This window comes from Sus scrofa, chromosome 3 (assembly GCF_054392235.1).
Source record: "Sus scrofa isolate SSC_HxYL_T2T_F1_AM1 chromosome 3, Sscrofa_HxYL_maternal_Yorkshire_Landrace_v2.0, whole genome shotgun sequence".
Classification (NCBI taxonomy): domain Eukaryota; kingdom Metazoa; phylum Chordata; class Mammalia; order Artiodactyla; family Suidae; genus Sus; species Sus scrofa.
The window spans coordinates 59,691,547-59,713,474 of record NC_139385.1 but is presented as its reverse complement, the minus strand read 5'-3'; the positions used below and the strand labels follow the sequence as shown (position 1 = coordinate 59,713,474).

General features: G+C 49.0%; 1 protein-coding gene across 4 annotated transcripts; it reads left to right on the top strand.

Moving 5' to 3' along the window:
- The first annotated feature begins 1,480 nt into the window (after positions 1–1,480).
- Positions 1,481–16,879, top strand: LOC100624389 (sulfotransferase 1C4-like). 4 transcript variants are annotated; one of them, XM_085018504.1, is made up of 8 exons: positions 1,481–1,704; positions 4,553–4,675; positions 6,888–6,985; positions 9,870–9,996; positions 11,129–11,223; positions 12,415–12,589; positions 14,030–14,072; positions 16,459–16,879. In XM_085018504.1, the coding sequence occupies exons 1-7, from the start codon at positions 1,518–1,520 to the stop codon at positions 14,050–14,052; spliced, it is 828 nt and encodes a 275-aa protein (XP_084874630.1). In that variant the 5' UTR covers positions 1,481–1,517; the 3' UTR covers positions 14,053–14,072; positions 16,459–16,879. The 4 variants fall into 4 exon arrangements, with proteins under 4 accessions (XP_084874630.1, XP_013851343.3, XP_084874632.1 ...); XM_085018506.1 differs by lacking the exons at positions 1,481–1,704; positions 14,030–14,072 and adding an exon at positions 3,315–3,553 and having other exon boundaries at positions 16,459–16,613; positions 16,736–16,879; XM_013995889.3 differs by lacking the exon at positions 14,030–14,072.
- Positions 16,880–21,928: the final 5,049 nt, after the last annotated feature.

Sequence of the window (21,928 nt, the reverse complement as noted above, 5' to 3'; positions counted from 1 at the left end):
AGCAGCTAAAATAAATGTGCCAGGACATACCAATTAGGTAAGAGAACATTCCTGATGGCATGGGTCAAAGATCTTTCTGGTGAGGGGGCATCTGGAACCCAGGATGAAGAAGATGCTATGGGAAAGGGGAAGTTCAGAGCTGCCCAGAGAAACTGCTCTGTTGAATGAACGTGGCGGACACGAAAGAGGAGATCATGGGCTGTACGACAACCCCCAGGTGAGGTTCATGGCAGGGAGGCACTTCTTCATGGGGACAGAAGTCACCCTCCCCTGGCCCGGTTGGTCATGAGGCACTGACGGGGAAGGAGCCAAGTGGTGGAGACAGACATTCCATGTCTAGAGCTGGTGGCGGGCACATGAGTGTACGTGTAAGTGGAAATTCATCAGGATGCCAGCTGAAGGTTAATCACAACTTGAGGTTTTAAAAAGGTGACAGAGTTCCCGTCGTGGCTCAGTGGTTAATGAATCCAACTAGGAACCATGAGGTTGCAGGTTTGATCCCTGGCCTTGCTCAGTGGGTTAAGGATCCGGCATTGCCGTGAGCTGTGGTGTAGCTTGCAGACGCGGCTCATATCTGGCATTACTATGGCTCTGGCAAAAGCCGGCTACAGCTCCAATTTGACCCCTAGCCAGGGAACCTCTATATGCCGCGGAAGAGGCCCAAGAAATCACACAAAGACAAAAAAATTTAAAAATTAAAAGGTGACAGTCCAGGCTTCCTGTTGTGGCTCAGTGGTTAACAAACCCAACTAGTATCCATGAGGACATTAGTTCGATCCCTGGCCTTGCTCAGTGGGTTAAGGATCCCTCGTTGCCGTGAGCTGTGGTGTAGGTCACAGAAAAGGCTCAGATCCCACGTTACTGTGGCTGTGGTGTAGGCCGGCAGCTATAGCTCTGATTAGACCCCTAGCCTGGGAACCTCCATATGCCACAGGTGCAGCCCTAAAAAGACAAAAGACAAAAAAAATTTTTTTTTAAATAAAAAGGTGACAGTCGTCAGATACTGCAGCCTAACTAATCTCAATCTCAGATACCACCAGAGCCTTAAGAGTTAGTTCAGCCACAGAAGTGGGGGTGGCATTCCCAGTAGGACGGTCCTAGCGGGTGACATCCACAGTACTTCCAACAAGGGACCCGGTTCTGCTCGGTCTTGGGGGCGGGGGTGGGGGGGCTGGTTTCTGCAAATTCGCAAGCACCAGATCTCGAAGACTCTGGGTAGGGAGGGGGGCGGTGTTCCTGGACACTTGCTGTGGATGTCCCCAAGGTGATATGGCCAATTCCCCGGCCCTGGGCAGGATGCAGGCACTTCCTTCCCGCAGCGCTGAGACAGGTCCTGCCAGGGCCTCATGGACTCTGTTCCAGCTCCCTCAGGATGTACCGACCCATGCAAATCGCCTGTCCTTATTTGCCTGAACACACCACCTTCAAACGAGCAGAATCAGTGCCCCAGCACTGAGGATATAAAACCCGTGACTCCAACTGACCTTCCTGTGCTTTCCATCAGGTGCCCGGACAAGATGCAGGTGGTAGACAAGGATGAGGCGGAAAAGACGAGGGAGGCAGAGTGGTCCCTGCTTCCTCATGGGGAGGTGTCCCAGATAGATGGGGTCACCCTAGGGAAGCAGACGTGCAGCCTCTGGAAGGAAATCTGGGCCTTCCAAGCCAGGCCTGACGACCTGGTCATCGCTTCCTACCCCAAAGCAGGTATGGACCGGATGGGGGAGGGGAGGTGGGGGTACGTCAGCTGTGCCCAGACACCTCGGCCACATCGAGGATCAGAGGATGGCTGGTGGCGTCCTCCTCTGACAGTCAGACAGAATGACAAAGGACCTGACGCTTTTCTGTAAACTCTAAAGGTTTTCTAAGAGGTAGTGGGTTTATTATAAATGTGCAACTAGTTGAAGCAGATTCTTCAGATCAAAACAGTCACGCTAATCGTTTTTTCTTTCATTCAACTAAAGTCCGTCAAGACTCTTCTAAACACCAGGGTGTAGACAGAGCACACATGGTCGGTGTCCTGATGGCACTTGTAGTCCAGTCTGCAGCGAGAGGTCGTGCCTCTGAGCAGATGGTCACAGGGCTCCTTGATGAGGGCCTGAAGGTTACAGCACGTGTAATGAGAGGCTGCTCTTGGGTCCTGATCTAGACAGAGGGCAGCCTAGGGAGGGAACTGGAGCCACCGTGATTGTCACACGGGGAGGAAATTCCTTAGCTTCAGGAACCAAGCACCACAAATGGGGGGAACGTAACAGAAAAGTACTCTCACCATTGTGGAGGCTGGAGGTCAGGAGTCAAGGGCCATAGGACTGGGTCCTTCAGGGAAGGCTCTGTTCCATTCTCCCTCCTTGGTGGCAGGGAGAGGCCATGTGCACGCTGGCATCCTCTTCTCGCTGTGCACCCATCTGCCTCCAGACATCCCCTTTCTGCAGGGACCCCGCACGCTGCCCCCACCAATGATTTTGTCTTAATTGTCTTGCTTCTGTAAAGACCCAGCTCCAGATAAGGTCACAGGGGGCTCCAGGCTCCCATCCTCACGTACCTAAGCCACTCTGTGGGCATCCTGGGTCCTCACCCTCACTCCCAAACCAGCCCCTCACTGTCCACAGCACAGGGCAGGAGCCCCAGGTGGCAGCCTCTTAGTTGGACGCCAGAAGGTGGAGTGTTTAAGGACACTTCCTCTGGGGCACAGGGCCAGGGGCAAGCCTGGGCACAGTCCAAGCAAAACCTTGTCCAGCTGGGCTGGGTGCCCTGAAGCTGGGTGGCCATTTGGAGCTAGCGCCCTCCCACTGGGGTTGGAGGGCTGGGCATCAATCACCAGATGCCAGCTGCCTCAGGAAAGGGCAAACCTCGGTCACAGACAAGGATATGGTGCCAGGGGCTCTCTGCCAATAGCCCCCCAGCCCCAGCAGAGGGGAGAATAAACCCTTCTGCTCAGAGGGGAATCCGGGTGGCATATGGAAGCCTGTACCTGGCTCCATACCTGGTGGTGAGTCACATCTGCTGCCGCAGGCTGCCTGAGATTCCATTCAGGGCAGATATGTGTCTGGGGAGGTGCCGGCCAGCAGGCAGAGTCCATGGAAGGGCACAGGCAGGAGGGCTGCCTGTAGGAGGCGGGCTAGAGGGCTTTGGCTGTGCTGGCAAGAGTATCTTGTGAGTCACGGCATGAGGCCCCAGGTGGCAGGTGGGTCTGGAGCGCAGCAAGGAAGTCAGGCACACACCCTTGCATGGCCTGAGACAACCACCAAGGCAGGCTGGGTCCCGGGGACACCAAGTCTATGGAGGCCACATCACAATGTTCTTGAGGGGCCACCCCCGCCCCCCACCTGGGAGTCCAGGCAGGAAGCAGAGCCAGCAGAGCACAGCCTGCCTTGGGCAGAACCCAACGTTCCACCCTTGGGAGGCAGGGAAGGGTCAAGGGCGAAGCTAGTTTGACCCCAAGAGGACAGAAGGAAAATGGGAACCAGTCGGGAGCTAAGCAGATGTGGTGCCAGCACACAGGTCCCAGGCCACCACCCAGCTGCTGGGAAAGGAGCCCAGGCCCTGTGACCAAAAGGCATGTCCTCCCTGGTTCCCTGAGCAAGATGTTGGGTCCAGCATGTGATGGCCTGGCCCTGCAGGAACACGGGCACCATCATGGCCAAAAGATTGAGCCATGTTAACTTAGTACCTGCTATAAGCTCTTCTAGGCTCAGAGCCACATGATGAAAGTTGATACCCAGTGGGTTTATCCAAACCCCCACATCTTGGACATCTCTGCCCCAGGACTGGAATCTATCTGATTCCTCAGCCCCGCACGTGCAAACCAGGCTCTCTCCCCAAGAAGGAGGAACAGGACCACGCTGGCCAAGTGACTTCTGGGGAGCAGGGGGGCCGGGGAAGGGACCAGCCTGCAGAGGCCAAGGGTGTGTGCTGGGGGCAGAATCCAAGCAGAGACCAGGCTCCAAATGTAGCAATGTTTGTTTATCCTCTTAAAACAACCAACTCCCGTGTAGAGGTCACTGTTCAAGAGCTTCCTTGGCCTCTTAAAGAGAAATTCATTTAGTTTGAGGATTACCTGGCATTCTTACTTTTCCTTCTTTTTCATGTTATTGGCATTGGACCAATGTCATGGTTCTCAAAACAAAACAAAACAAAAAAAAACAAAAAAAAAAAAAAAAGAAGGAACCAGAGCAGGAAAACAAGACGATTTATTAGCAGCCAGAATGTAATAGTAAACATGACTGTTGGGGGATTTCTGTGATGTTTCCTCCACTGGAAATATTTTTTAATTAACCCTCGTTGTTATATAATTAGTCATTTACTAGAAATCCCCATGCATATGCAGGTTCTTAGGAGTATGTCATTGGAGTGTGAAAATGAACGTCACATTCGTCCCTTATACTTTCTGGTGAGGAAAAGATAACCTTATTAGTTGATTTCAATTCAACACGGTAAGTACGGTAATGAGGAAGGGATGAAGATGTGAGAACTCTTGTTCTAGCATCAGATGCTTCCAAGCTACGCTGCAAAAAACCAACACCTGCCCCTCGCTTCTGATCGCACTGTTTCTCAGGAACCACCTGGACTCAGGAAATCGTGGATTTGATACAGAATGACGGGGACATTGAGAAGAGCCAGAGGAGCCCCATTCAGCTGCGACAGCCTTTCCTGGAGTGGACACGAGCTACGTACTTTGGCAAGTCTCCCATTTACAAATTGTAACCTTCACGTGAAGGTAGACAGTGTGGACAGGAGAGTTTGAAGCTTTCCCCACGGTGGAGAAAAACTAGCTTTGGTCCCTTTTCTTGTGCAAGTCTAGGTAGACCCTTTCACTTGAAAGCTTATTTAGCCCCAGGAGTTCCCATCATGGCTCAGTGGAAACGAACCCGATTAGGATCCATGAGGATTCAGGTTGGATCCCTGGCCTTACTCAGTGGGTTAAGGATCTGGTGTTGCTGTGAGCTGTGGTTGTAGGTTGCAGATGAGGTTCGGACCCTGTCTGGCTGTGGTGAAGGCTGCCAGCTGCAGCTCCCCCCTAGCCTGGGAACTTCCATATGCCATGGGTGTGGCACTAAAAGACAAAAAAAAAAAAATCTTATTTAGCCCCAGTGCTGAACCACAGAAAGGTACCACCTAGCTACTAAACGCAGTGTCATCGAGTTACAGGCACCAGGGAGGCATTCCCGCTCACGGTCCCTCCCTTCTGCAGGGCCCCTTCTTCTTCATGGGACACCCCAGCTCCCATGTCACAGGAACCAGACACCAGATCCAGACACGAGGTTAGCAATGACAATGCACTTTCCGTGGAGAAACAAAGCACGGGCTGGTCACGGCACTTGCCAGGAGCCAGGCTTTGCTCCAAACACTGTCCCTCATTAAAGCATGTCGTCCTCACAACAGTTTGTACCCGTGTCACAGACGGAGATGCTCAGACCCAGGGCCCATGGTCTGTTCGAGACACTCAGCCCAGAGGTCCTGAGCCAAGACTCTAACTCGGGAATCTGTTTGCAAAGCCTGTGCTCTAGGCTCAGTGTGTGTGTGTGTGTCCATCAAGGCACAGTGTGTATGTATCCAACAAGGCATAGTGTCTGTGTGTATGCGTGTGTGTATATCCAACATGGCATAGTGTGTGTGTGTCCACCAAGGTGCAGTGTGTGTGTGTGTGTGTGTGTCCACCAAGGTGCACTGTATGAGTGTGTGTGTGTGTGTGTGTGTGTGTGTGTGTGTCTCTACCAAGGCACAGTGTTTATGTGAGTGTGTGTGCATCTGTGTCTGTGTCTGTGTGTGTATGGTGTCCTTTGGGGACCATCTCAGACGCAGGCATCTCAGGCAGAGGTGGAGTTTCGCAGACTGAGGTGGAACCATCACCTCTAACCACACTGTTCCTACAGGAATCCATCCAAGCCAGTCAGAAAATAAGGGACATAGGAGTTCAGCTCTGTAAAATGAATTAACAAGCTAATGCTTCTTGTACTGGCTTGTCTTTTATTTCCTCTTTTTTTTTTCCTTTTTTTGGCTGTGCCTGCAGCACCCAGAAATTCCCAGGCCAGAGATCGAACCTTTGCCACAACAGCACCACGAGCCACAGCAGTGACAACACCAGATCACAAGAGAGTACAAGAGAATGGCTCTTGTTTTGTTTTGTTTTGTTTTGACCCAGCCTGACTTATGCCATGTCTTCAGTGTTGCACCCAGGTGTTTGGGAGGAAGTGGCCAAAATGAGGGTTAAAAAGAACTGGGGACAGATTTTGAAAGCGTTGGAGGCTCACTGAGTCATTTAGGTTTTATATTAGAGGCTACCCGTGGACACATCTGAGGCGCCTTCTAGACTCACAAATTCTATTTGAATGGTATATATATATATATATACACACATATATATATATGTGTGTGTATATATATATTTTGGTCTTCTTAGGGCTGCACTCACGGCATATGGAGGTTCGGAGCCATGTCTGCAGCCTACACCATAGCTCATGGCAACGCTGGATCCTTAACCCACTGAGGAAGGCCAGGGATGAAACCCACAACCTCATGGATGATCAGATTTGTTTCCGCTGAGCCATGGCAGAAACTCCTCGAATGATAATTTGAAGACATAAACTGGGCCTTTTCAGGGTCCTCCGACCCATCCAGGTGGTCCAGGATGTCCCCATTGGCATGAGGGGTTTTGGTGCCTCAGTGACAGCAGGTTAGTGGGGTGGGGGTTGGGGGTTCTGTAGTAACTGAGATACCAGGGAAGGCCCCGCATCAGAGATTCTACCATGAAATGAAGCAGGAAGATCTGGGAACCAACAGAGACGTGACCTGAAGCCCAGAAGCCCTAGGTGGAAAAACCCAACAGAATCCATTCACAAAAAAGTAAAAGCTTTTTACAAAGTAACAAACAAGCTGTAAAAACTTTCCAGGAGTTGACCATGCAAATGCCATACCTTCCCCGAGGACCCTGAAAACTCACCTTCCTGTACAACTGCTGCCTCCATCTTTCTGGGAAAAAAACTGTAAGGTGAGTTTGAAGCAGAAAATCCTTGGAGAAGGTTCCTGGTAAGACCTAGGGCGTCTTCAGGGTTCCCAGGGGTGGCGGGTGGGGCCTGCAAGCATCTTCCCGCTCTCCGTCCCTCATTGGTAGCGGTGGACTCGGGGGCGGGGTGGGGTGGGGTGGTTGCACCTACAACACCAAGAACTACAACACTGAGAAGCAAGGAGAACAGCTCAGGGCTCAGGCCTGGCATCCTCAGCCCCGGCATCCTCAGCCCCAGTGATGCTACCAGTGCGGGGTGGGGTGGAGGGGAGGCGCAGACAGTCAGGCCCAGCAGTCAGGCCACCTGCCCAATGACAAACACCTGGACAGGGAGGCGATGGGCTGGTCTCCCCACAGCTCACGCTGCCTGCACGTGCCTCTTACCACTGCAAATCCTCCCCAAGCATCTACACAGTGGGCTGCTCGAGGCCTTGTCCCATGAGCATCTGAGGGAGCAAGGGTTTGTTGGAGGAGCCATGGATCCCACGTGCCCCAGTATACGCTTTCTTCCTCTGGTCTTTCCAGCACCCAAGTGTGCCTGCCCCTTCTAGTCTGCGACCTGATTAAAAACCAGGTGACTGCATCAGAACTTGGCAAACCTCAAGATCCTTTTCCATGCATTTTCCCAAACATCTTGAGTTGATCACTGAGGAACTGGACCCAACTCTTTCAGGGCCCAGGAAACCATCTGCAGCCTTGTGGTTGGAGAAGGGCTCCCTGCCAGGCACTAAGCCAAGTCCTGATCTTCCCCGCCGCGGGGCAATAATGTGCCCTCTGACAGTCCTGCCCAGATCCACAGTGACACCACCGCAGGTCTCCAGGCTGCATCCAGGGCCTCAGTCCCTCCCCTCTGCTGACCCCAGGAGCTCTCCCTGTGTGGGTCTGCAGTCCAGAGAGAAAAAAGGGACCTAAGACAAATGTTAGTCCACTGTCAGTGTAGACAGAGCCAGGCCTGGGTTGCAGGTAGTGGCAAAATAAGAATAATTATGCCCTGAGCCTGGAGAGCACTGTACTAGGGAACCAGGCGGAGGGTGTTGCACAGAAGTCCTTGAGAAGGAGGGCTGAGCCACGTAACACGGGTGACAGAGGAGTGTCCAGGAACTTGACTCGGGAGGGAGAGCCTTCCCTTCACCAGAGGAGTAGAAGTCAAGTCTCTTGCACACAAGAAAACTCTTGCAAGGCCATGAATGATGCCTGGGAGGGAGGCAGAAACCAGGAGGCAGAGGCCAAGGCCTGGCTGCCAAGCTGCAGCATCTGGACCTCATGCTCTAGGCCACCCAGGTCCTGACAAAGAACTTACAGAAGGAAGTACCACGGTGCCATTCCCAAATCCATTCTGGAAAGCTCACTGAGGACACAGAGGTGTGGCAGGTGGACAGAGCTGGGAAAATGGAAAGCAGAGCATCCGTGAGGACACAACGGCAGTTCAGCAACAGAACGAGGGACACTCACAGGAGGCAGGGCCCAGGGGACAGAAAGACGGAGCCCACGGGAGGAACATGCATCCAGTAGAACTGACTTAATGTGGGGTGGGAGGGGCCGCGAAGGAGGAAGGTGAGTCTGTGTGAAGACGGATTGAACCCGAAATGCCTGCAGGACCTTCAGGAGGCATGTGAGTCCATGACTCAGGAGAGAGGCCTGGATCAGGGACTTGAGTCACAGTTGCGTGATGTTCAGCAGTGGAAAAGGACAGCAAAACAAAAAACAGGCAAAGCGAACCAAATGAGGCTAAAACGTGGGCCCCAGGCGGACTTTAAAAAACCAACACTGACATGACATGGTTTACACCTTTAGTGACTTTGAACCCTAATGAGATGTTGCAGGAAGTGGTGTCTGCACAGACGTCCACACCAAGTTTTCATACCATTTCACGGAGGGGCCTTGGCCTCTCGAAGCACATCAGGCTAAGACCACCTGATTTCAGGGCGGGACGGGGTAGGATGTCAGGAAGGGACAATTCGCTCAGACAAGGGAGGGCCAAAAAGGTTAGAGGGAGGCTGCAAACCAGGGCTCCTGCCAGAGGAGGAGAAAAAACAGAGCCGGTCAAGGGCCAGCACCGGGCTGGCACCCCAGGTCCGTCCGAGATGTTTAACGTCACCTAAGAGCAGTGCGCGGACCCTGATGACACCAGAGAGATGATACCGAAATCTGAGTTCTTGTCCACGGCAGTCAAAGAATGAACTCCACGAACACACAGGCAGCAAGCAAGCAAAGTCTTTATTAAAGAAAAGCAAACAGTTCCCAGGGCTGTTGTCTGGAGGGGAGAAGCACCCCTTTCTCTATTGTCCTATAGAGACTTTTTATCTCTTGAAAGGTCGGGGGGGGGGGGTACCAAAGTGGGGTCCAGAAAGATGTGGTTTTCTCCCATTGGTCTTGCCCAGTTACCTATATCAGTCCTTGTCCAATGGGGGTTTTAGGGTTAGTAATGTCCCCAAAGTTTTATGGGTTTTTTTCCCCTTTTTTTTTTTTTTTTTTTTTTTTTTTTTTTTGTCTTCTTGCCATTTTCTTGGGCCGCATTTCCTATAGTAAACAAAGTCTGTGGGGAATGCGCATTTCCTATAGTAAAACAAGGCCTGTGGAGGTGTTACTCTCTGGAGCCCTTAAGCCACAAAGGCTAATTAATATCCATATCGAAAGAATGTATTGGAGCCCTTGTTCCTACACTAACTACCTGAATTAGTATTCTGTCTCACTGAGATGTTTGCTACAGGCAGCCAGCTGCCCAGACGTTCGCGTTCACAAGCTCTACTGGCTGGATGGTGGGTGGAAGATGGCAGAGTTGCCAGGGGCCTCGAGGACCTGGTGATCATGAATGCCCCACATCTGCCATCCTTTGCCTTGTCCCTTCCACTCCTTCCCACCACGTTAGATGATCTACGTGGCAAGGAACGCCAAGGACAACATGGTGTCCTACTACCATTTTCAAAGGATGAACAAGAGGCTCCCGGACCCAGGGAGCTGGGACGAGTACTTTGAAATCTTCCTGGCTGGCAAAGGTAAGCCAGGCCCATGTCCATGAGGAAAAGGCTTCCCTACGTAGTCCTCCGCCTGTGGGAGATGAACTTCACCCCAACAGGCTCTCTTATTATCTGGGGGGAGGGTCTGGAGGCAGCCTTCCTGGGAGTGTGGTGGTCAGTGGGTCCTCTTTCGGTGACAACATGTGCACTGCCTGAAGCCAACACAGTATGGTAGGGAAGCTGCTGTGTTCAGAGAAGGGTCCAGCTCTAAGCCAGCGCCAGTCTGTTCCCAACGCAGAAACCCGGGGGACGCCATTAAAAGGGAAGTCAGGGGAGTTCCCATCGTGGTGCAGCGGAAACAAATCCTACTAGGAACCATGAGGTTGCAGGTTCGATCCCTGGCCTCGCTGAGTGGGTTAAGGATCCGGGATTGCTGTGAGCTGTGGTGTAGGTCGAAGACGCAGCTCGGATCCTGTGTTGCTGTGGCTGTGGTGTGGGCTGGCAGCTGTAGCTTGGATTAGACCCCTAGCCTGGGAACCTCATATGCCTCGGGTGCGGCCCTAAAAAAGACAGAAGACAATACATACATACCTACCTACACAGGAAGTCAGGATACCTCACCCCTCTGCCCGAAGCCCCCGAGCAGCACCCCATCTGGCTCTGAGTGGACGCCAAGCCTCCCTGGAACCTGACGGCCTCCAGCCCCACTTTTCTCCCCTCCTAGGCCCCCTCCCCATCCTGGCCCCAGGGGCCTCCTTGCTGCACCTGGAGCACTGGCACTTCTTGCTCCCCGCCTCCATCCTGCTGTGCTTCTCTGGCCCCTCAGCTAGGAGCACCTTTCTCCTGTTTCCTCTGGGTCTCACCCAGCATTGCCCTCTGCCAGCCTACAGGCACATCCACCTCCTACCTCTCTTCCTGGTTACTTTTCTCCCATGGATGCGTTATGACCTAGTGGCCTGTGCATCTGCACTGGGATTCGAACCCAGCAGGCTCTCAAGCCTGAGAGACTAATCCTGCCGACTTCCAAGAGAAAGAAAAGTCCCGCAGAAAATGGAGATAAGAGGGGTGAAAAATAAGTTCCCTGCTCTAGACAAGCACCACTGTCAGTTCCATCTGTCTTCTGAGCAGACAAGTCTCCTTCTTACGGCCCAAATACATGTGTTCCTTGCAGTGCTCTGGGGGTCCTGGTATGAGCACGTGAAAAGCTGGTGGAGGAAGAAAGACAGCCACCCCATCCTCTACCTTTTCTATGAAGACATGCTGAAAGTAAGAAATACACTTGGATCTGAACTTCACAATGTTTTTCTCAGAGTCACAGATCCATGATACAAATAAAAGAAAGTGGAGCTCCCATTGTGGCTCAGCGGAAATGAACCCAACTAGGATCCATGAGGATGAGGGTTCGATCCCTGGCCTCACTCAGTGGGTTAAGGATCCGGCGTTGCCGTGAGCTGTGGTGCATGTCACAGGCACGGCTTGGATCCAGCATTGCTGTGGCTGTTGCTCTGGTGCAGACCCCTAACCTGGGAACCTCCACATGCTGCACCTATGTCCCTAAAACCAAAACAATAAAAAAAAAAAAAAGAAAGAAAGAAAGAAAGAAAATAAACAAAAAAAAAAAAAAAAAAAAAAAAAAGGAAAGTAACATGTATTTTGCCCACCTCAGCTTCTCCAGCCACCCCGCCTGCGGCTGCAGAGCTCTAAACGAGGTCCCAGTCCCACATTCCAGTGACCCCCTAGAGATGCCTGCTTCTTCACGTGGCCTCACAGGGCCAGGGTTCAAGCCCACCTGCCCCAGGAATTTGATTTCACCCGGGAGGCTTCTTCTCCTCTGCCTCCCCAGGCTCCTCCCACCCCCAAGATCAAGACTCCCCCATCATCTGCTCTGACTTCCAAGGGAAAGAAGGAGGATCCATAACAGGAAAGGACCAGTGAGGAAGAAGAGAGCCGTTTGGGTTTGCCTTTTTTTTTTAAGGGCTGCACCTCTGGGATATGGAAGTTCCCAGCCTAGAGCTCGAATCAGAGCTACAGCTGCCGGCCTACACCACAGCCACAGATACTCGGGATCTTTTTTTTTTTTTTTTTTTTTTTTTGTCTTTTTACGGCCACACCCACAGCAAATGGAGGTTCCCAGGCTAGGGGTCAAATTGGAGCTGTAGCCGCCATCCTGTGCCACAGCCACAGCAACGCGGGATCCGAGCCACATCTGCAACCTACACCACAGCTCACAGCAACGCCAGATCCTTAACCCACTGAGCAAGGCCAGGGATCGAACCTGCACCCTCATGGATACTAGTCAGGTTCGTTAACCACTGAGCCATGACAGGAACTCACGGTTTTAAATGTTTTAACCACTATTTCTATGTTTAGTTCTCCAAGGTTTGAGTGTTGTTGCATTTTCTTTGCCTTGGATAGAAAAAAATTGATGACCTTTCCTCCGCTCTCCCTCCTCCCCAGGATCCAAAACGTGAAATTAGAAAAGTGATGGAATTCCTGGGAAAGAATCTGAAAGAAGAGGTTTTAGACAAAATTGTCTATCACACTTCGTTCGACGTCATGAAAAACAATCCCATGACCAACTACATAGACGACAAGCACTTGAATCACAAGCTCTCTCCCTTCATGAGAAAAGGTGATGGGCACGTGCCCTTGTCTCCCCACCACCACCGCCACCACCACTAGCAGAAAAACATACTGATTCACTACCCACAGCGTTTTCTGGACTGAGTTCTCCGAAGCCTGGCTCGGAGAGAGCCCTTCTCACCTTAGGGAGCTGTGGGAACTCACACACCTACCCCCCACCCCCATAGCACCTGAGCACAGATAGGCTTCTGAGAAGGAGCTCCTTTATTTTTGTTTAACTCAGAGCTCCACCCATGAATGTGACCAAAAACTCTTTCTCAAGTGATACCTGTAATCTCTGGAAGCAAGTGCCCCACGCAGCATGGTCTGGAGGACAGTGGCAAGGTCACAAGCCTTAAGTGTTGGAAGAGTGATCACTTAGACAGAATCACTTCACCGAGAATGACCAGTGGGTCATTGGAGCTCAGCCAGAGCCAGGAGCATCGGCCGCCAACCCAGAGCCTGTCCTGGGCTACCCCACGGCCGGCTCCTTAATGGAGGCAAACTTGGTGAGGTTGTAATTATTTTAGGGAAGAAAAAAAATTCTAGTACCTTTTGTTTGATAAAATAAGCAAAAACTTAAGACTCAAAGGAGAACTTTTGTGTCTAATTTGGCCAAAAAATGAACCTAATTTCTTTTCTTCTATTAGAAAAAAATGTATTGTCTATTTGTCCAGAGATGTGTGTATTTATATGCACAGAAAGATATTATACATGCTAGAGTTATTTTGGGGTTTGGGGATTTGTTTCTTCCAGCTCCACTCAGGTATGCCTGACAGTAAGTGTATATGAGGCACAGAACCTGATGTTTGCCACGTGTACATACTGAAAAACGATCCTGATAACCAAGCTCATTGCACAGCATATCCAACACCCACATACATTTTCCCACCTATGTGTTTGTGTCATCTGCAAACAGAGAATTTTACTTCTTCCTTTTCATTTCGGATGCCTTTCATTTATTTTTCTTGCCTAATTGCTTTGTCTAGGACTGTCAGAACCATGTTAAATAGAAGACTGAGCAACCTTGTCTTGTTCCTGATCCTAAAGGTTGTCTCCAGCTCTTTCATAGTCATTTTGTCCCTGTCTTCCTCTCTGGCTGTCTGCCTTTGTGATTCAGTGAGTTTTTGTGGTGCTGTATGATGATTCCTTTCCCTTTACCTTATGTATATCTACTGTTAATTTTTACTTTCTGGTTACCATGAGGCTTACGTGACACCTGTTATTACAGAGATAACACTCGATTTTAAGCAATAACAACCTAACTTTGCTGCTTACAGAACTCCACCCTTTCACTCCTTTCCCCCCACATTTTATGTTTTTTGATGCCACAATTTACATCTTCTTACATCATATCCATTAATGAATTATTATAGTGACATGTTTTTAGTACTTTGTCTTTTAGCCTTTATAATACATTTAAAAGTGTCTTACATGCCACCATTTACAGTTTCAGAGTATGCTGAATTTTGACTACATATTAAGCTTTACCGGTGAGTTTTTTTCTTTTGATGTGTTTCCATGTTACTAATTATCATCTATTTGCTTCAGCTTGAGGAACTCCCCTGAGCTTTTCTTGTCCAGCAGGCCTCGTGATAATGAATTTCTTCAGCTTTGATTTGTCTGGGAAAGTCTTTTCTCTCCTTCATTTCTTTTTCTTTTCTTTTTTTTTTTTCTTTTTCTTTTGTCTTTTTAGGTCTGCACCCACAGCTTATGGAAGTTCCCACTCTAGGAGTGGAAATGGGAGCTGCCAGCCTACACCACAGCCACAGCAACGTGGAATCTGAGCCACGTCTGCGACCTACACCACAGCTCACCACAATGCCAGATCCGCCACCCACTGAGCAAGGCCAAGGATCAGACCCATGTCCTCATGGATACTAGTCAGGTTTGCTTCCTATGAGCCATGACGGGAACTCCTCTCCTTCATTTCTGAGGGATAGCTTTGCCCAATTAAGTCTTCTCCGTTGACAGATTTTTTTCCCATCACTTTGACTATCTCATCTCACTCTCTCCTGACCTGTGAGGTTTGTGCTGAGAAGTCTACTGATAGATTGTGGATGGTCCCTGCTATGTGATGGGTCTCTTTTCTCCTGTTGTGTTCAGACGGCGCATCTTTGTCAGTGTGATGACAGTCTCAGGGAGGACCTCTTTGGGTTGAACCTATTTGGAGACTTTTGAGATGCCCATATCTCTCCCCAGATTCGAGTGGTTCATAAATCCCACAGGCAGCCTTTATTCTCTCTCATTCTTTTTCTTTTTGTTCTTCCCAGTAATTTCAAATGAATCATCTTCGAATCTGAAGATTTTTTCTTCTGCTTGATCAAATCTGCAGTTGACACTCTCTACTCTGCATTTTCTTTTCATTTCATTCTTTGTATTCCTCAGCTCTGGAATTTCTGTTTGATTCTTTATTATGACTTCTATATCTTTGTTGAAATTCTCACTTTGTTCATGTATTGTTTTCCTGATTTCTCTGAGTCATCTCTGCTGTCTTATAGCTGAGTCTCCTTGAAATAACCACTTCGAATCTCAACTTCTTTGGTGTTACAGGAAAATTACCATGTTCCTCTAGTGGCATCAGGCTCCCTTGATTTTTCATATCCCTTGTAGCTGTGTTGAAGTCTGCCCACTTGATAGGGTGGTCACCCCTTCCAGACTCTGTGGTTTGGTTCCAGTGGGGAAAAGCCTTCCCCTACAGGTGGGTGTGAGATCACTGGCTGGGTGTCAGCAGTTCTGGCTCCAGGGAAAGCACAGCAGCATGGTCTCTGTGCAGCTCCATCATCTGAGGAGGAAGGAAGACCGCCGAAGCTCCAGCATCTTTGTCACCAAGTGTCCACGGCAGTGTCATGGGCTGTTGGGGTCTTCAGTGGCAAAGGCTCCTGGTGTCCTCTGATCTCTTTTTCCCCCACAAGGAGATCCTTCTTGGCACTCAATTGCACCACTTACAGAAGCTTAGCTGGGCCAGTTTCCCCAGTGACACTCTATGTGTGGTCATCCTTCTGTTTCAGCTGCACAGTGCAGTTCCAAGTTCTTAATTAGAGTCTTAATGCCTTCTCAGGGCTATTTTGTTCACGGATGGTTAGTTGTCATCCTGTGGGGGATGAAGGCTGGTTTCTCCTACTTCACCATTTTGTTGATGTCACTCGGTCATCTACTTTTCTTATAAGCCAATTGATAAATTTTATAACCACATAATTTATTACCCCTACAGAATTAAGCAAATTTACACTTCACACAAGAAAATAGCACCATGCAGCTCAATGCACCTAAGTGAAGCAGAAGTGCATGGAGCAATCAGAAGAGAAATAGCTGTCTTTGGGCTCCCTGACCATTTTTAGCTATTGAAGCTAAAATGTTTGAATACTCTATTGCATAAGCATGCAATAAAGCTAACCAACCCTACCATCCCTTCATATTCTATTGCCTTAATCTGGTTACATGTTAAAATAGTAATTCAGGTTGGAAAGGACAATTCTCAGTTGTGTTCAACCGGGAATGTGGCCTTAACCGGAGACATGGCGACATGGCCAGGAGGACTGAGGATGCTCTGAGGATGCAGGCCTGCAGTGACTTCTAAGGACAGGATGGGAAAATCAGGCCCAATTAAACTAAGTAGAAAGTTAGATGAACGGAGGCTTCGGGGTCCTGTTGGATTGGAGGGCTCCAGGGCATGATGCAGAGGACAGAAGGACCCCCATCCCAGGCCCAGCCCCTGCCCAGGTATTTCATAGATGTCTCACCTGTGGGTTCGCTGCACCTGTAGCCTCACAGCTCCCTCCATGTCAGGAGGACAATGAGCTCAAGTCTACATAAGGAATTCCCAGGGGTTAGATTTTGTAAAACATCACTGAATCTTCTGTCCATCACTCTTTTTAGGAGTCATGGGAGATTGGAAAAATCAGTTCACTGAAGCTCAGAACAAGAAGTTTAATGAAGACTATGAGAAACACATGGCTGATACCTCGCTGACCTTCTGCATGGAACCATAAGGAGCAGCCTCTGTGGAGTGGATTGCATGACTTGATACCAGGGTTTGTAAACAATGACCTGGGCGTTCTTCAGCCTTGAATTCCTGATATGCCTTTTGGGTGAACCCCGGGGTGACCTCAGCTATCCAGCACCAATATGCACCAGTTTTCTTCTCTCTCTGCAGATTTTCAGTGTTGAGGTGAATTTCCGAATACCAACATGTATTGTATGATAGCATACACATTTAATCATTTCTTCTACATAACCTCTTTCTATCTTTTATAATTTTCTTCTAATTAAAATACTTCTTTCAGTCTTACTCATCAAATGTGCCAACTCCATTCATTTGATAACAGACTTGTATTGAGTGCCTTATTTGGGGTGGGAGGAGGGCATCAAAAGATGATAAAAACAGAGTTACTTCCCCCAAGAAAAGTGCAGCCTAGGGGGGTACGTGGGGCCTCAAATGTCTGGCAATGGCCCACGTCCTGGCCACAAAGCACACCTGCCACAGTCAGCACACTCTCCACTCCTGTCTCCCCGTCACCAAAGCTAAGGTTGCACTACTTGGTACAGGCAGACCTCATTTCATTGTGCACCACAGGTGCTGCACTTTTTTTTTTTTTTTTTTAATTTTCGGGGGGAGCTCCCATCCTGGCTCAGTGGTTAATGAATCTGACTAGGAACCATGAGGTTGCAGGTTCCATCCCTGGCCTTGCTCAGCGGGTTAAGGATCTGGCGTTGCCATGAGCTGTGGTGTAGGTTGCAGACACAGCTCGGACCCCGCGTCACTGTGGCTGTGGTGTAGGGCGGTGGCTGTAGCTCCCATTAGACCCCTAGCCTGGGAACCTCCATATGCCACGTGTGCAGCCCTAAAAACACAAAAAACAAACCAAAAAAAAGGAGATTTTTTTGGAGTATAATTGGTTTACAAGGTTGTATTCGTTTCAGGTGGACAGCAAAGTGAATCAGTCATAGATATAAATATATCCACTCTTTTTTCCCATATAGATTATTACAGACTATTGAGCAGATTTTCCCATGCTAGACAGTAGGTTCTCATTAATCGTCTCATTAATCATTTTATACAGTAGGTGTATGTGCTATTGCCACCCTCCCACCCCCCAGCGGTTTCACCTACAGTGACCCTAAGATTGGTTTAAAAATCTGTGAGTTTGTTTCTGTTCTATAAATACATTCTTTTGTATCATTTTTATTGGATTCTGCACATAGATACTACAGTGTTTAGAAACCGAAGCTTGGTGGCAGCCTTGCCTTGAGCAGGTCTAGCCGCACCATTTTCCCAACAGCATCTGCACACTTTGTGTCTCCATGCCACACTTTGTTAACTCTCAAAATATTACTTATTACATTATTACTTGTGTCAGGGTGACCTCTGACCAGTGGCCTTTGATGTTATTAGGCTCAGGTGATGGTCAGCATTTTTTAGCAATAAAGTATTTCTTAGTTGAGGTCTGTACACTGGTGTTTTTTTTGTTTGGGGGTTTTTGCAGACATACTGCTATTGCACATTTACAACGTAGTGTAAACTTAACTTTCATATGTGCTGGGAAACCCAAAAAATCTGTGTGACTCACTTTATTATGATATCCACTTTATTGTGTGGTCTGGATCTGAACCCACAGCACACCTGAGGTCCATTGGTAATTTATTTCTAAAACCTCAGGGAGGGGAGTTCCCGTCGTGGCGCAGTGGTTAACGAATCCGACTAGGAACCATGAGGTTGCGGGTTCGGTCCCTGGCCTTGCTCAGTGGGTTAACGATCCGGCGTTGCCGTGAGCTGTGGTGTAGGTTGCAGACGCGGCTCGGATCCTGCGTTGCTGTGGCTCTGGCGTAGGCCGGCGGCTACAGCTCCGATTCAACCCCTAGCATGGGAACCTCCATATACCGCGGGAATGGCCCAAGAAATAGCAAAAAGACAAAATAAATAAATAAATACATAAATAAAACCTCAGGGACATGGTGCTAGAAGTTTCCTGAGACCCAGAAATCCCTCAAAACACCATGGAATGTCTCAAATGACATGGCCCCAAAGCAGGCAGATGTGGGGGCTTCTGGGAAAGAGGGGACCAGATCTGTGACCCCCACCCTGTGCCCAAAGCGTACATCAAACAGAACAGAGACTGGTTCATTCTAAATGAACAAAACTCAGGAGTTCCCATCGTGGCGCAGCAGAAACAAATCCAACTAGTATCCATGAGGATGCAGTTTTGATCCCTGGCCTTGCTGCATGAGTTAAAGATCCAGTGTTGCTGTAAGCTGTGGTGTAGGTCACAGACGTGGTTCGGATCCTGCATTGCTGTGGCTATGGTGTAGGCCGGCAGCTGTAGCCCCAATTGGACCCCTGGCCTGGGAACCTCCATATGCTGAGGGTACGGCCCTAAAAAGACAAAAAAAAAAAATTGCTCAGAGGGAAAAAATGAGGAAGCAAACGAGATGTATAACTCAATACAGTTTACAGGAGTTTAAAAATATACACTCAAAACAAAAATATTCATGTTGCAAGAACACATGCAAAGTAAAAGATACTTATAAAATGTCATGGATTCTATGGGCGAGGGACCTGGGGACAAGAACGGCCTGCCTGGATGGATGGTGCACCGTGAACCACGACCTCAGCCCTCCGGCCTCTGTGTGGATCATCCCCTGACCACTTCCTTGAGATCCTAGACCCACACGGAAGAGATCTTAGACTAGACGCACGGGCGGCAGGCGTGAGATGGGCAGACGTGGGCATGGAGGCACCCGCCAGGCAATCTGAAGCCTTATGTGTCCGCCCGCTCCTGTCATCCAGTGGACAGTGAGGAGGAGTAAAGAGGGTCCCTCGCCTGGATCCACGCCCCCATCAAGGACATCTGCGTCAGACACTGCTTCTGAGTGTGGTGCCTTGAGGATGCATGCTGCTGCTCCAGAGCCACTTGGCTGGGGCTCCCGTGGGACACGCAGGTAACCAAGGCATTGCCACTTGGCTGCAGCCACACCTCTCCTGGACTTGGACGTGGTTTGTGGCTCTCTTGCTTCCCTACATGTTCCCTTGGGTCACCAGATGGGATGGAGGAGATAATGAGATGCACCTGGGAACCGAACAGCCCCCAAAGCACCTTATTCCTTTACCTCACCTGTTGCTGCAAGACCAGCAGCAGGAGACACCCAAACAGTAAACATCCCAAGAGAGTCCCTCAGGGCACGTGGTGATTCATTTCAGAGAGAGGAGAGAGGGAAGAAGAGAAAGACAAGAGGGGAGGGAGAGGGAAGACTGAGGCCCTTGCTTGGTACTGAGCTGGTACCGAGAAACCTCAAGTTAACTGCGTTCAGGGCTTATTGATAAAATCATGCCATAAGCTGAGTACTTACCACGTACTTTTACACGCAGACCTTGGAGACATTGCGGGTTTGCTTCCAGGCTACTGCAATAGAGCAAATATCACAATAAAGTGAGTCACACGAATGTTTTGGTTTCCCAGCACATATAAGTTATGTGTAAGGAGGGAGCTGGGAGTCTGGGATTAGTAGGTGTCAAGTGTTACATTTAGAAACAAATAGCAACCAGGTCTACTGCACCATCCAGGGAACGCTATGCAATCTCCTGAGATAGGACATGATGGGAGAGAATGTGTAGATATGTATAACTGTACAGCAGAAATTGGCACAACACTGCAAATCAACTAGGCTTTAATTTTTAAAAATGTGTTTACATAGAGTATGTTTATACTATAGGCTATTAAGTGTGTTTATTATGTTTCTTTCTTAAAATGTACACACTTTAATTTAAAACTACTTTACTGCTAAAAATGACTTAATTTCAATACTGTTGTGTCTCAGGAACAGGGAGGCCTGAGCAGAGGGACAGAGACAGGCAACAGCCAGCGGGTGAAGCAGTTAGAATACACACGACGTTATAGGGTAAGCTTACCGCCTTATATGGGTACATTTCATGCCCCCCAAATCTTTACAGGAGTAACATCAAAGACAGCTGATCACAGGTCACCCATAACAAATACAATAATCATGAAAAAGATTGAAATCCTATGAGAATTACCAAAACCTGACACAGACCCATGAAATGAGCAAATGCTGCTGGCAAAATGGAGCTGAAAGACTTACTGCAGTGTTGCCACAAACCTCCAATTTGCAAAAACAAAACAAAACAAAACAAACAAACAAACAAAAAAAAACCCCTGCAGCATCTTCAAAGTGCAATAAAGCAAAGCACAATAATAGGAGGTAAGGGAGTTCCTCTTGTGGCTCAGTAGGTTAAGAACTCGACTAGTATCCATGAGCATGTGGGTTCGATCCTTGGCCTCACTCAGTGGGTTAAGGATCCAGCGTTGCTGTGAGCTGTGATACAGGTCACAGATGAGGCTCAGATCCCATATTGCTATGGCCATGGTGTAGGCTGGCAGCTGCAGATCCAATCGGACACCTAGTCTAGGAACTTCCATATGCTGTATGTGTGGCCCTAAAAAGAAAAAAAAAAAAGGGAGGTGAGCCTGTACTATACACTCAACAGTAGGTTGAGGGAGTTCCTGCTTCGGCACAGTGGGTTAAGGATCCAGTGGTGCTGCAGCTGTGGGATAGGTTGCAGCTGTGGCTCAGATTCCATCCCTGGCCTGAGAATTTCCACATGCCGTGGGTGTGACCAAAAACAGAAAACAAACAAACAAACAAAAAAACCGATTGAGTCTGCAGATGCAGAACCCAGGGATACACAGGACCAACTGGACTGCACCACTTAACATAAGGCACTTGAGCATCCGTGGACTTTGGTACCTGCAGCATCCTGGAACCCATTCCCACAGATATTGAGGGATGTAGTGAGAGGGAAAAACATAAAATAGAATACATTCTCATTGATTCTGCTGCTTACTTCTGATTTTAAAAATTCAGGAGACAGAGTTCCCGTCGTGGCTCAGTGGTTAACGAATCCGACTGGGAACCGTGATGTTGTGGGTTCGACCCCTGGCCTCGCTCAGTGGATTAAGTATCAGTGTTGTCGTGAGCTGTGGTGTAGGTCACAGACTCGGCTCAGATCCCAAGTTGCTGTGGCTCTGGCATAGGCCAGCGGCTACAGCTCCGATTGGACCCCTAGCCCGGGAACCTCCATATGCCACGGGTGCGGCCCTGAAAAGACAAAAAATAAAATAAAATGAAATAATATAAGATAAAAATTCAGGAGAAAATATTTTTAGCATGAGAGTAATATTTTCATTAGCAAGAGTAGTGATATTAGCAAGTTTTTTTAAGCATTCCCTTACTGGCCAGAGCACCAAAGATTTCCTAGACTGGTCTGCAAGTTTAAAGACTATCCAGGTGTTTTGCATTCACATTCAGTATCTTATTTTCAGTCAATAAAGCT